Consider the following 13,467-nt stretch of genomic DNA (forward strand, 5'->3'; position numbering starts at 1 on the left):
TTTTTAACAACACTGACTGCACGCGAGCTCTACGCCGCAAGCGCTTTGATTGGTCAACTGGATGCTGACGTCAGTACCAAGTAGCTACAAGTTCATGAATGACGTGCCACGAACTTGTATTTAAAAGACAGCTGCTAAACCACTATCACATAAATGAGAGGCGTTTTAGTAGGGTATTATTATGTCTGCTGCCTCAGTGACATGATAAATATTAGTAAAAACCTCAAGGAATGAGTAATCAGGGATTTTTTCTCTTATCCTAAATAAGTATTTCAAGAAAACAAAATTAGTCAGTGGCAGAATAATGAGAAATCAATAGCAAAAGTACCCAAAAGTACCACGGTATTACTATGAAGTAGCAGCTTCAGTGATGTAGGCTATATAGTGGTTTTGATATATCATGGTACTTCAAATCAAGTTGATATATTTATATGCTATGTCCAAGAATACCATGGTTCATGTCCAAAAAACCATTATAGTACCATGATACTATGCCCACGCAATATATATATATATATATATAGTGCTGCTTGACAGTTTGTGAACCCTTTAGAATTTTCTGTATACAAAGAGAACCCAATCAAACAAGTGAGAGAAAAATATTTTCTTTGTAATTTATTTATTGAGAAAAATGATCCAGTGTTACATATCTGTGCATTGCAAAAGTAAGTGAGTCTTTGCTTTCAGTATCTGGTGCAACCCCCTTTTGCTGCAGTAACTGAAGGTAAGGTTTCTTATAAATGCTGATCAGTCCTGCACAATAACACGTAGGAGTTTTAGCCCATTCCTTCTTAAGCTGGAATGCAGTGTGTTCATAATAGCTTCTCATTTAAACCAATAAGTTCTATTTTGGTTTCATCCATCCATTAAACCTTTCTCCAGTAGTCCTCTGGCTTGTCCACATGATCTTTAGCAAGCAAGTTTCTGTTTGGAGAACAGTGGCTTTCTTCTTGTAACTCTGCCATGCACATCATGGTTGCTCAGTGTTCTCCTGATGGTGGGCTCATGAACATTAACATTAGCCAATGTGAGAAAGGCCTTTAGTTGCTTAGAAGTTACCCTGGGAACTTTTGCACGTTCTGCTTTGGAGTGATCTTTGTTGGTCGACCACTTCTCTGGAAGGTAATTTCCTCCATTTGTACACAATCTGCCTGACTGTGGATTTGTGGAGTCCAAACTCTTTAGAGATGGTTTTGTAACCTTTACTATCCTGATGAGCAACATCAACTCTTTTTCTGAGGTCCTCAGTAATCTCCTTTGTTCGTGACATGATTCACTTCCACAAACATGATCAGACTTTGAGAGATCCCTGTTCTTTGAATAAAACAGGTCATATGCGCAAACTATGGTACTACCATGTTTTACATGATGTAACATGGGACATATTAGAAGAATGTTGAAGAGTAAAACAGATTTTTGAATACTTTATTAATAATAAAATTTACAAAATTCTATATAGTTCAGACTGGGGATGTCAGGTTTAGCGTAAATATATGTGCACCTGTATATCTATATATTTCACAAATGCAAGCATACATATTATGTAAATTAAACCCCAAATTCAGAATGATACAAAAAAGCATACATAATCTTATAAAACAGTTTTTTTTTAATGTATATTACATTTCAACTACTTAATATATTTATATTTTAGCTTATAGAATATTGAGCAGTATGAAATGCTAAAAGACGTGCTGATGTGGTATGTTAGGATGTAAGTTTTTCTGTCATCAGGTCATCTCCATGACCTTCTTGATCCAATCTACATAAAAAGACACACGGATGAAGATGTTTGGCTGGCCGGCGTGTCCGCAGCGGCGCATTGGTATGATGACTCCCTCCAGAACCCAACAGTCACTGTTCTGACAGGCCAGAGGGCCGCCATAGTCTCTCTGGAAGAGCAAAAAAGAAGAACGTTACAGCGCACCTGCACCCAGCACGTCTTACTCATTTCACAATCCCCACTTACATCTATTGCAAAAACAGAACTTAAACCTCGCGTAGCCACACAAATGCATAGAAAGGAAATGTTTGAAGCTCTAAAAGCTTCATACACATTTTGCAAGCTTTTTGCAAGCTAAGCAATGTCTAGATCAGTGGTTATCTAGTTTTACTTCAGGAGCCAGATTTTGCACACCAACCAAAATTGTTTATCATAAAAAACTAAAACTAAAATTAATAAATTAAATTAATTTTCCAACAAAAGACGGGAAAATAATTGTTTATCATACAAAAATCCTAAAAATAAACAAATCAAATTTCCTATCAAAAAATGGATGAATACAACCAAAAGTATTTATTATACGAAAATTTGTTTCAATCTATGTTTAACAAATTAAATGGGATTCCTTCTTTTTAAAAGTTTATGTACTAACTTTGATTTATTAAAACTTTACTTGCATTTTATTATTTGAACTTAGTATTGCTTTTTTGTGTCAGAAAATACAGAAAAACAGTGGCCAGTACACATGTATACAGAAACCCCAGTATCACCAGTCACATAAACTCTTATCTGTTTTCAAATGATCCATGGCAATATTTTAATAGTGATTCTTAACATATATGGTGTTCACACATCTACCTCACAGGCGCCAACTCCAGCCACGAAGGGCATGGTGCACATCTCATTCTCACGAACACGGCCCTTGAAATATGGGTTACAGTCTTTATTGCTCAGTACAGGCATCTGAGCCACATTCAGTACAGTCTCATCCCCCTTTCCTGAGAGAGAGAAGCAGAGAGGATCAGTGAGGGGAAGCGAAAGAGGACGAAACGATGGATGGATGGAGAACAGAAAAAAATAAAAGAGGGAATGCTGAAAGTTACTGCAGAATTTCTTTTTAGCATTCCAATTTTACATCTAACCAGACACTGCTTGACAAAAAAAACATATCCAGTTATATATGATGAATGGTAATAATGTGTTATATTCAATGTGGAAAGGTCGAATTTACAGCTTCCTACTAAGAGAAGTGCGACAAGACGTGTTTCCTACTTGGAATCTCAAATAACAAGGCTCTTATGCTCACAGAGACTGATCAAAAATACAGTAAAAACAGCAATATTGTGAAATATAATTTTAAAAAAAGGTTTGTAGTTGAATATATTGTAAACAGTAATTTATTCATGTCATCAAAGCTGAATTTTCAGCATAATTACTCACAATTGCATAAATAATATGCAGATTTGCTGCTCAAGACACAAAATATTTATTGACATTATAAAGGTCTGTACTGTCACTTTTGATCAATTTAATGCATCCTTGAGGAATAAAAGCAATAATTTCTTTAAAAAATAAAATAATTTGGAAGCCAAACTTTTGAACAATAGTGTATAATAGGAGGTATTATAGATAAAACAGACTAGCGTATCACCTTTTGTTTCTCCCCAACCAGCGATTTCACAGATGGTTCCGTCTGGAACGATGTAGCGCTCAGGAGGCAGACATATTTGAGACACGCGCTCATTAAACTGAGCAGGACTGCAGGAGAAGAGCCAGATATGTGTTCATTAGAGGGCCAATTTGGAGTCAAGATACTGTTAAAGAATAGCATTACAAAAAATATTGCACACTCTTAAAATAAAGGTTGTTTATTGGCATTGAGGGTTCCAATAAGAACCATCCAAGGTTGTTTATAGTGCAAAAAAGTTTTAGATTTTCTTTAAATGTTGAAAAAAATGGTTCATTTAATATCTGTTGACTAAAAGGTTCTTTGTGGAACCAAAAATGGCATCTTCTATGGCACTGAAAACCTCTTTCTTTATTTTTAAGAGTGTACCAAAGCATGTTGTAAATGGCTGTGCTTGTGTGTGCTATGAAGTACATTTCTAGCTGAAGCATGACCAGGTGGGATTCAGAAGGACCACAGACGATCTTGGTGAGAGGAATGGTTTGTCTGTCCGGTTCGCCTTCCTTTGGATCACGGAACAAGGTGCCCATCATAGCACTGTATCCCGTGAGGTCCACATAACTGCATACAATCACCAACAAGCATGTGCATATTTAATAAAACACCCTTACTGTCCAACTCTGAGCATTAATCACTGAAGAAGTTTGGGTTACCAGGATGAGAAGCATTGTTTAGTGCTGATCACCCATTTGGAATTGACCAGAGAACCTCCACAGAAGTGATTTCCTTTCCTGAGAAGAAACAACAAGAAACACTGCTTGCAAATCAATTTTACTTCCATAAAGTGACATCATTTGGTACGGATTATAGTACAACTAACCGGTCTCGAAGGCTGACGGTCCAGGGAGAGTTTCCAGGTGTGCCGCCCACTATTCTTAACCTGCTCTTCACAGTCCGGTCGTCCCGCTTCCCACACTCGTTAAACACAACCTCCGCTTTTTACACACAGTGGAGGGCAAGTTAGAAGCTCAGACGTACACATCAGAGTTTGTACTGTATATGTATATGTGACCCTGGACCACAAAACCAGTCTTAAGTGTCAATTTTTCAATTATTACTGAATTAATAAGATTTCCATTGATGTATGATTTGTTAGGATGAGACGATATTTGGCCGAGATACAACTATTTGAAAATCTGGAATCTGAGGGTGCAAAAAAATCTAAATATTGAGAAAATCGTCTATAATGTTGTCCAAATGAAGTTCTTAACAATGCATATTACTAATCAAAAATTAAGTTTTTCTATATTTACAGTAAGAAATTTACAAAATATCTTCATGGAACATGATCTTTAATTAATATCCTGATGATTTTTGGCATAAAAAAAATCTATAATTTTGACCCATACAATGTATTTTTGGCTATTGCTACAAATATACCCCAGCGACTTAAGACTGGTTTTGTGCTCGAGGGTCACATATTGTTTTTGACTTACTTGTTGGCCCGATGATTGGCACTTTCTCTCCAGCTATTATAACACAAAGTACAAAAAATATAGTTTAATTAATTAATAATAATGATTTTTATTTTGAATATATTACCATTAATAGTTTATAATAAATGCATTATAAATTATTTAATTAGTATTATTAAACAGTACTATTCTATATTCTATATGTCTATAGACATTGATGCTTCACCACACTGCTTGATGGCACAGTAGTCAAACTCCGTCTTGGGGTCAGTGGTGTAGCACCAGGGCCCGTGATGGTCTCCGTCAGGGTTCCTGCAGTAGTTGTCGGTCAGGTTGGCCTCTGGGTGTGTTTTGGGGTTTATCCTGCAAATAGATGTGCATAAATTACCTTGTATTTATACTTTAGACCAACTTTAAATGAGATCGGGATTTTATTCTTACTTGGTTTTGTGAGGTGTATTGACGCTCCATTTCTGGCAGAGAATACCTTTACGTGTCTTGCGGACAACACCCCGATAGTTTTTGCCGATTTCATTATAGCAATCTAGTTTAAGGAGAAGAAAACCTGGTTATTTAAACCATCATTCAAAATTTCAGGGCCAGTATGCTTTTGAAAGAAGTCTCTTCTGCTCACCAAGGCTGCATTTATTTGATCAGAAACACAGTAAAAATGGTAATATTGTGAAATATTATTACAATTTAAAATAACTGTTTTCTATGTGAATATATTTGGAAATGTAATTTATTCCTGTGATGCAAAGCTGAATTTTCAGCATCATTACTCCAGTCTTCAGTGTCACATGATTCTTTGATCAAGAAACTTTTTATTTGAAATGCTCTGTAACATTATAAATAGATAAACTATTGACCCCAACTTTTGAATGGTAGTGTATATACAATATGCATATTAAGACATAAAGTGTGCACTGATTTTTCTTGAAGATTTTTCTCTTCCCATAAAAACAAAGCACAGTCAAAATGTCTTTAAAAACGAAAGTGTAGTTGATGATTTTAATCACTAGCGGGCGCCAACTGTACCTTCAGCCTCAATGTCATCAGCACAGCGTTTGATCTGCAGGCAGAGAGCTGTCCTCATCTCAGACAGAGACGTGAAACACCAGGGCGCCTCGGAACCGTCCGGGTTACGGCAGTAGTTCTCCTCCAGACCCCTAAAGGTGGAAAGATGAAAGACAGAGAAGGACAAAGAGTCACAATCAACCCATTTATACAGTTCTGATGAAGTTTATCAGAACAGATTTGGAGAAATGTAGCATTACATCACTTGATCACCAATGGATGCTCTGCAGTGAATGGGTGCCGTCAGAATGAGAGTCCAAACAGCTGATAAAAACATTGCAATAATCCATAAGTAATCCACACCACTCCAGTCCATCAGTTAACATCTTGTGAAGCAAAAAGCTGCGTGTTTGTAAGCAACAAATGCATCAAGGTGCTTAAACGGTTGCTTCTGGCCAAAATATGAGCCCATAATCTGTAATAACACTTCCTAACTAATGGACTGGATTACTGTGATGTTTTTATCAGCTGTTTGGACTCTCATTCTGACGGCACCCATTCACAAGTGATGCAATGCTACATTACTCCAAATCTGTTCTGATGAAGAAACAAACTCATCTACATCTTGGATGGCCTGAGTGAGTAAAAATTTCCGGCTAATTAAAATTTGTGTGCAAACTATTTACTTTAACTCACTTGCACTCGTAGGTTTTGGGGAAAAAAGGGTGTTCGTGGGGTTTCTGGGCGTCCCAGCGCTGGCAGGGGATTCCAGAGGTTGTTTCGTTGACTTTGCCCCTGTAATCCTCTCCACGACCCCGGAAACAATTAGTGGTGTAGCCGGAGCGAAAACGGCGCTTGGGGGACTCAGCTATAGGGCGGGAAAAAAAGAAGTGGAAGAAATTCATGTAGGAGAAACAGCTGAGATTCTAAAGATATCTCATTGATTAATCATTCTTATCACAGAGTAAATGCAGAGCTATAGTTGTAAATATGGCTGTATATTGGACAGATGCAGTAATCTGCTGTCCAACTGTGTCAATGACAGAAAATAACAGATTTCAGCAAATCCACTTTAGCACCATTTATATTTTGAAACTCAACTGTGTGAATGTCACACGTGCTCCCGACAGATCAATCATTGCATATTCATAAAGAATAATATTGTCGTCCGTCTTGTGAACCCAATGCAATAAACTGCTATTAATGTTGTACTCTCAAACAGAACACCATATGCGAGTTTCTGACTTTCAATTATATAGTTGTCTTTTTGAACAGCACTGACGTGATTGGAAATGACAGCAATGTCCCCAGGAAGATGAAGATGTGTCCTTTAAACAGAATGAATGAATAATAATCCAAACGATTTGCATGGAGATTGAAATTCATGCACTGCTAACAGAATGCAAACGACTGTTAAAGGTTATTAGTGTTGTGCGAGCATTTTAAAGTTGACATTGCATCAAAAATTTACTTAGACGTTCTTTTTAAAAGATTTCTTCTGTTTAATCTCTGCTATGTGTCTCTATAATCTTTGACTTTAAAATAATGTTTCAGAAAAGTCTCTCCGGAATAGATGTACTGCAAAAATAATATTTCTTAATTTAATTTAGATGTGCTAAACAAAAACTATGAAAGTAAAACTGAAATAAACAGTAACGGCAATTCTATAAACATAAAAAACTACTCAAAACACACACAACAAATACTTTAACTAAAATTAAAACTAAACTAGAAAATATAAAAATAAAACTGATTCAAAATATTAATAAACAAATCTTAGTAGTAATCATACTAAATAACGGTGGTTATAAAATGCATGTTTTTTCAATGCATAATGACCATTCAAAAATAGCGGTGTACTCAAAAAAAAAAAAAAGATTACAAGAAAAAAAAAATCAAAAATAACATGAAATGAAATATCATATCCTTGTTGTAAGGAGCAGAAATACTCACGGCACTTGCATATATCACAGCTCTCTCTCTCCATCGTCGTGTCAGTGGTGTAGCACCAGGGCACCGGAGATGCATCCGGGTTACGGCAATAATTATCATCCAAACTTTTATCAGGATACCTGGTTGCACAAACATCAGATATGAAGTTATTTTAAAAACTCCTGCAGCATTTGAGCACAGATACAGAAATGCTGATATATTGACATCCACTGCAGTTATATTCTGATTTCAGAGCTTTGGTACATGGCTATGTCATATTTACTTCTCTGGCTGGTAGATGTGTTGATGCGGATACTGTTGGTCCCATCTCTGACACTCTTTCCCGCTCACTGTGTGATCCACCTGACCTCTGTAGTCTTCTCCATTACAAGTGATGCACACCTCTAATGGAGAAACATACAAACATCTGCTCAGAACAAACCGCTTATGACTGTGAAAGTAAAACCACTGCAGTGCAAACATGTAACTGGCCGTACCGTCTTTGCACTGGGGAATATCGCAGCTCTCATATCTGCGTTCAGGGTCAGTGGTGTAACACCAGGGTCCGATGCGGTCACCGTCCGGATTACGACAATAGTTCAGCTCCAGGCCATTAGTAGCAGACGGAGTCCATCTATTCCAAACAGTGGTCACATCATTCTAATATCGCAGTCATTAAAAGGATCTTAGAGTAAAATATATGAAATTTCTATTCATCAGAGAATCCTGAAAAAATGCATTACAGTTTCCACAAAAATATGAAGCAGCACAGCTGTTTTCAACATTGATAATAAAAAGAAATGTTTCCTGAGCAGCAAATCAGCATATTTGAATGATTTCTGAAGGATCATGTGACACTGAAGACTGGAGTAATGATGCTGAAAATACATCTATTTTTCAATTTAACATTTTTAATTTTAATAATATTTCACAATATTACTGATATTTCTCAAATCAGATATCAAATCAGTGCAGCCTGGGTGAGTATAAGAGACCTCCTTCAAAAACATCTTACCAGTTCCAAACATTTTAATGGTATGTTGAATGCAATCACATCATGTTTGACAAAAACTGCTAATATATTTGCTTTTGTTAACCATCTACAGTGGATTTGGACAATATGAAACTGACCCTGTTTACTTTCTTAATACATAGTCTTTGTGCATGATTTATCAGTGCATGCTATTTTAAAGGATTTTTTGGGGGGTAATCTTTCAGCAAACAAACAAACAAACAAACAAAAGTATTTCTAGATGCAACTTGATTTGATATTTTGTATCAAATGCACTGACATTCAGACACTTTTAAATGTATCCAAATAGCTTTACAGGCTATTGCAAGAATTTAGTAAGCACTGATATGTTAAAGTTAATTAATAAAAAAACATATTTTGCATATAAATATTTTACATGAAGTTTATGCCACATACTATATGCCATGTCTAATCTCATACCTGTGATCATGAGGGAATTTGGACCACCACTGTTGACATGTTCGTCCACCCTTAGTCGTCAACACTTTCCCTCGATAGTCTTCTCCTTTACCCACAACGCACTTCCTTACATAGACTGAGTACAGGAGAACATTATGAACATGTGACCACAGAGGCACTTATATAAGCAATATGGGTTTTTAATGGCTGATGACATATTACATCTCCTTATAATCTTCCAAACTTATACTTTCAAAATCTGCTGAAAAACATTTTGAGAATCAATTTGTCACCTTTCATCTCATAAAGGTCACAGTTCACGTTTCTCTTGACGTCTGCGTTGTCTCCGTCGCCCACCCAGGGCAGATGTTTACACACCAAAGATGGACGAAACTCATAATTAAAAGCTCTGGAAAGTTCAAAAATACATCAGAAATACATATGTGACCCTGGACCACAAAACCAGTCTTAACCTTGTGCACCCTTATGGACATTTCCATTTTATTTTTATTTTTTATCATTTTGCCTGTGTTAATGCTAACTGCATAAATTTTGGCTCAGGTGTGTATTTTTATTGGAATTTTAATATTCCACCCTCATTTCCTTTAATAAATCTATTTTACACTAGGTACAATAAAGTGAAACACTCAGCACCTTTTGGACAAAAATGTCCCCATTGAAACCCATTAAAACGGCTATTTTTAATCGCAGTGCCGTTTAACTGTAAAATTATGCAATTTTTGTTAATAGGCTTTCATTCTGTTGGCAAGGCTATATTTTTTACTATCTTTTACCAGATGGTACCATTTTTTCAGGTTTGGTCTATAAAGGGTCTATAAAGCAAATTCTCACTTTATTCCTGTTTTCTGCTCCTGCATATTATAGAGCCAATTGGATAAATAATGCCACTATAATATATAGGTGTGTTGGTATAGATGTCAGAGTGTGGTTTGTATGTGTGTCCTAAAAAAACATGTTTCATATATAAAATAAAAAATAAAATATTATTCATAAATCATTTTCATAAACTTAAACCTGTATAACTTTTGTTTGGTTTCACTTTTTAAACTTTTTTTTTACTTCAACAATAATCTGCCATGGGCCCAAAATGAGACCAAACATAAGTCTGTGCTCCCAAGCTTCCAATTTTTATGACCATTTTTTTGACATGGACATTGAGTAACTTTTTTTTATTGATGCACAAGGGTTAAGTCTCTGGGGAATATTTGTAGCAATAGCCGAAAATACATTGTATGGGTCAAAATGATCAATTTCTCTTTTATGCCAAAAATCATTAGGATATTAAGTAAAGATCATGTTCTATGAAGATATTTTGTAAATATCTTACCGTAAATATATCAAAACTTCATTTTTGCATTGCTAAGAACTTCATTTGAACAACTTTAAAGGAGATTTTCTCAATATTTAGATTTTTTTGCACCCTCAGATTCCAGATTTTCAAATAGTTGTATCTCAGCAAAATATTATCCTATCCTAACAAACCATACATCAATGGAAAGATTGTTTATTCAGCTTTCGGATGATGTATAAATATCAATTTCAAAAAATTGACCCTTATGACTGGTTTTGTTGTCCAGGGTCACATATTGTGTTCCCTTGTGAAAAAGAAACATACTTAAGTGCATTCAATGTTCACTTGTAGTGTGCTGTAAATCTTAAAATACACATATTTTAAAGTATATATATTTTTTTAAAGATTTGCACTTCCAGATAATATAATATTAATGAAACAAAAGGCCATTTAAGTGTGCTTAAAGGCAGACTGTTTCTTAATGCACCTTTTAAAAAGTGAATTTTGTGATAATGCCAAATTAAAAGTGTTGCTTTAAAATTCATTTTAAATCATTATGTTTTAATAGACTTTGTCACGCTTTAAGGATTTTAAGCACATGTAAAGTACTTAGTGTTATTTGATATTAGATTTAAAGTTAAGTTTAAGTATGGGGTAGGATTAAGGGATATAAAATATGCTCATGCAGAATAAGGCATTAATCTGTGTTTAAGATGTACTAATAAACAGCCAGTCTCTCTCTCTCGGTTTAGAGGGGCTTAATAATAAACATTTCATAATAAACAGCCAATATGATTGTAATATGCATGCTGGTTAATAGTGAGAATCGGTCCTTAAAATGAACTCTTACCAAATATAACAATATTTTAATTTAGTATTAAATAACATGCATGTAAGTGTCTGAATACATTAGATTTAGTTTGCACTTTACTATATTGTTTAAAAGTATATATTTCTGTAATACATATGCTAAAGTATACGTCCTACATTCACGGACAAAATAAGGAAATAAATACTAAACAAATTAAAAAGGCAGCTTAGAAATATGACATTTTAATCATTCAACCGCAAAGAGAATTATGTTTTGAGTGTAAAACTGATACATGCAGTGCATGCTGGGACAGGGAAGCGGGGATATGAGACCTGCATTCTGGACTCTCTGTGCAGCGTTTAGCACAATCCTCCAAAGTGATTCCCGGAAGTTCAGTCAGACGGTTGACGTTCCAGGATTTCAGGACCAGCTCTCTCCCCTCAGATCGCTGGAAATCATTCAATGCGCTGCGAAATGCTGTGAAAACACACATCAGAAAGATGCACTAGTCATTTTACCACTTTGGATTTATTTAGTAATCAAGAAAATCAAGTTGAAACACCCAAAGTCAAAAAGAAATGACAGAAGTTATTAGATGAAAACAATGACGTGGTAGCATGTCAAAAAAAAAAAAAAGTAACCTTTTTTGGCATGTTGTTAGTGAATAGCAAACTTTTTGTGCCGGTTTAAATGTTGTAACATTCCTTCTCTCTCTGTGTGTGTGTGTGTGTGTGTGTGTGTCCTTAGAGGGGCTTAAACACACATGACCTTTGGATCTGTAAACTACATCTGTTCCACAATATTCCCAGTGGCATGGCATGATCATGAAGTGATGCCCAAATAACTACACAGTACACAGAAACTGGCACAGAAACCAGTCCACAGCTGTACACACATGCTTATGTTTCAATTCATTAAACATCTATATGAATATGTGCCTGTACGCATGATGAAAAAGGGCCATTAATAACATGAAATGTGACTAGAATATGGTGCGAGTCCAATAGCAACTGATATTTATCGTGGTAATTCCATGTTTTCCACATGTTTGTAAGAGTTACTCAAATATCAAGAAAACCGCTGCAATAAATCTCTCTAGCTCATATTTGTATTGTGAACTTTCTTTATTAACTCGGTTTCTGTTCTTTAAAAACATACCATGGTAATAGTTTCAGCCAAAATAATCACCGTAATAAGATTATAAGATCTTAAAGATTAGGAAACTTTCATATTCTGTCTGTAATTTTTGTTTTGTTTTGACAGTGTTGGATAAAACTAACCATAGTTTGATTATAATATTATGCTGTTTGAGAAGAATGGAGTAACATATGTTGGATGGCTGTTAGGGAGCCGAATCAATTAGACTGGCTAAAAACAATTCTCCTTAAAACACAACAATATTTAAAGTATCAAAACACTTTATGTGAAATAAGAACTCATTAATTATTAGAGTATTGATCTTACCATGAACTGTGTCAGGCCAGAGCAGCAGAACTGTGAGAAAGAAGAGTGGAATCATGGTATAAGAGCTGCTTTACTCCAACAGCAGAGCTCATCTGAGGACTTTGATTCTTTTCGACTGGAAGAATTGATGAAGGGGGTGGTGTGTGTGTGTGTGTGTTTACTCCTCAGATGACCTGATAGAACAGGACATTTCAACTCATCAAAGTAAACAACTCTTTACCTCAAACAAACAAACTAATAAGACTAGTAATAACAATAATAATAACAAAGCCTATTATTATTAATAACTTACAATTTGAGGTAGTAATAAATTACTTTTAATAATTAATTAATTAAATACTCCTACTACTAGCCTACTATTAATAACTACTTTTTATTACATAATATCATCCTATTGTTAATAAAAATAGGATGATAATATATAATAAAATGTAGGCTAGTTATGGATTTCTCATTTATGTCAAAGACAACTGACTGTTTTTGAGTAAATCATAGGCTAATTAACGTGAGTGAGTCATTAAATCATTCAACCGATTCGTTTCGAGTCTTTCACGACCAAAACCAAAAAAAGTAATTTTCCTTACAAATCCATATAGGCCTACCTTAATTCTGATCATTTTCCCAAGAGTATGGCTCAAGAGTATCAATCAATCACTCAAACAATAACTCAATCA

General features: G+C 35.2%; 1 protein-coding gene across 1 annotated transcript; it reads right to left on the bottom strand.

The window, feature by feature from the left end:
- Positions 1-1,402: 1,402 nt before the first annotated feature.
- Positions 1,403-12,927, bottom strand: LOC306844927 (hepatocyte growth factor-like protein). Its single transcript, XM_079377374.1, has 18 exons — positions 12,794-12,927; positions 11,662-11,806; positions 9,500-9,615; positions 9,228-9,342; positions 8,272-8,408; positions 8,058-8,178; positions 7,796-7,914; positions 6,539-6,710; positions 5,864-5,994; positions 5,267-5,369; positions 5,052-5,188; positions 4,847-4,879; positions 4,231-4,345; positions 4,064-4,141; positions 3,825-3,971; positions 3,375-3,481; positions 2,582-2,721; positions 1,403-1,892 (listed from the first exon to the last, which is right to left on the bottom strand). The coding sequence occupies exons 1-18, from the start codon at positions 12,846-12,848 to the stop codon at positions 1,731-1,733; spliced, it is 2,133 nt and encodes a 710-aa protein (XP_079233500.1). The 5' UTR covers positions 12,849-12,927; the 3' UTR covers positions 1,403-1,730.
- Between the last annotated feature and the right edge of the window lie 540 nt (positions 12,928-13,467).

Source organism: Barbus barbus, assembly GCF_936440315.1.
Source record: "Barbus barbus genome assembly, chromosome: 25".
NCBI lineage: Eukaryota > Metazoa > Chordata > Actinopteri > Cypriniformes > Cyprinidae > Barbus > Barbus barbus.

Excerpts from the sequence above, each read along its gene's own strand:
- LOC306844927 (XM_079377374.1), bottom strand. The coding sequence starts at position 12,848 with ATGATTCCACTCTTCTTTCTCACAGTTCTGCTGCTCTGGCCTGACACA. Across the intron at positions 9,616-11,661 it reads ACAGAGAGTCCAGAATGCAG|AGCTTTTAATTATGAGTTTC; the intron begins GTCTCATATCCC and ends TGAACTTTCCAG. Across the intron at positions 1,893-2,581 it reads CTGGAGTTGGCGCCTGTGAG|AGAGACTATGGCGGCCCTCT; the intron begins GTAGATGTGTGA and ends TTGCTCTTCCAG.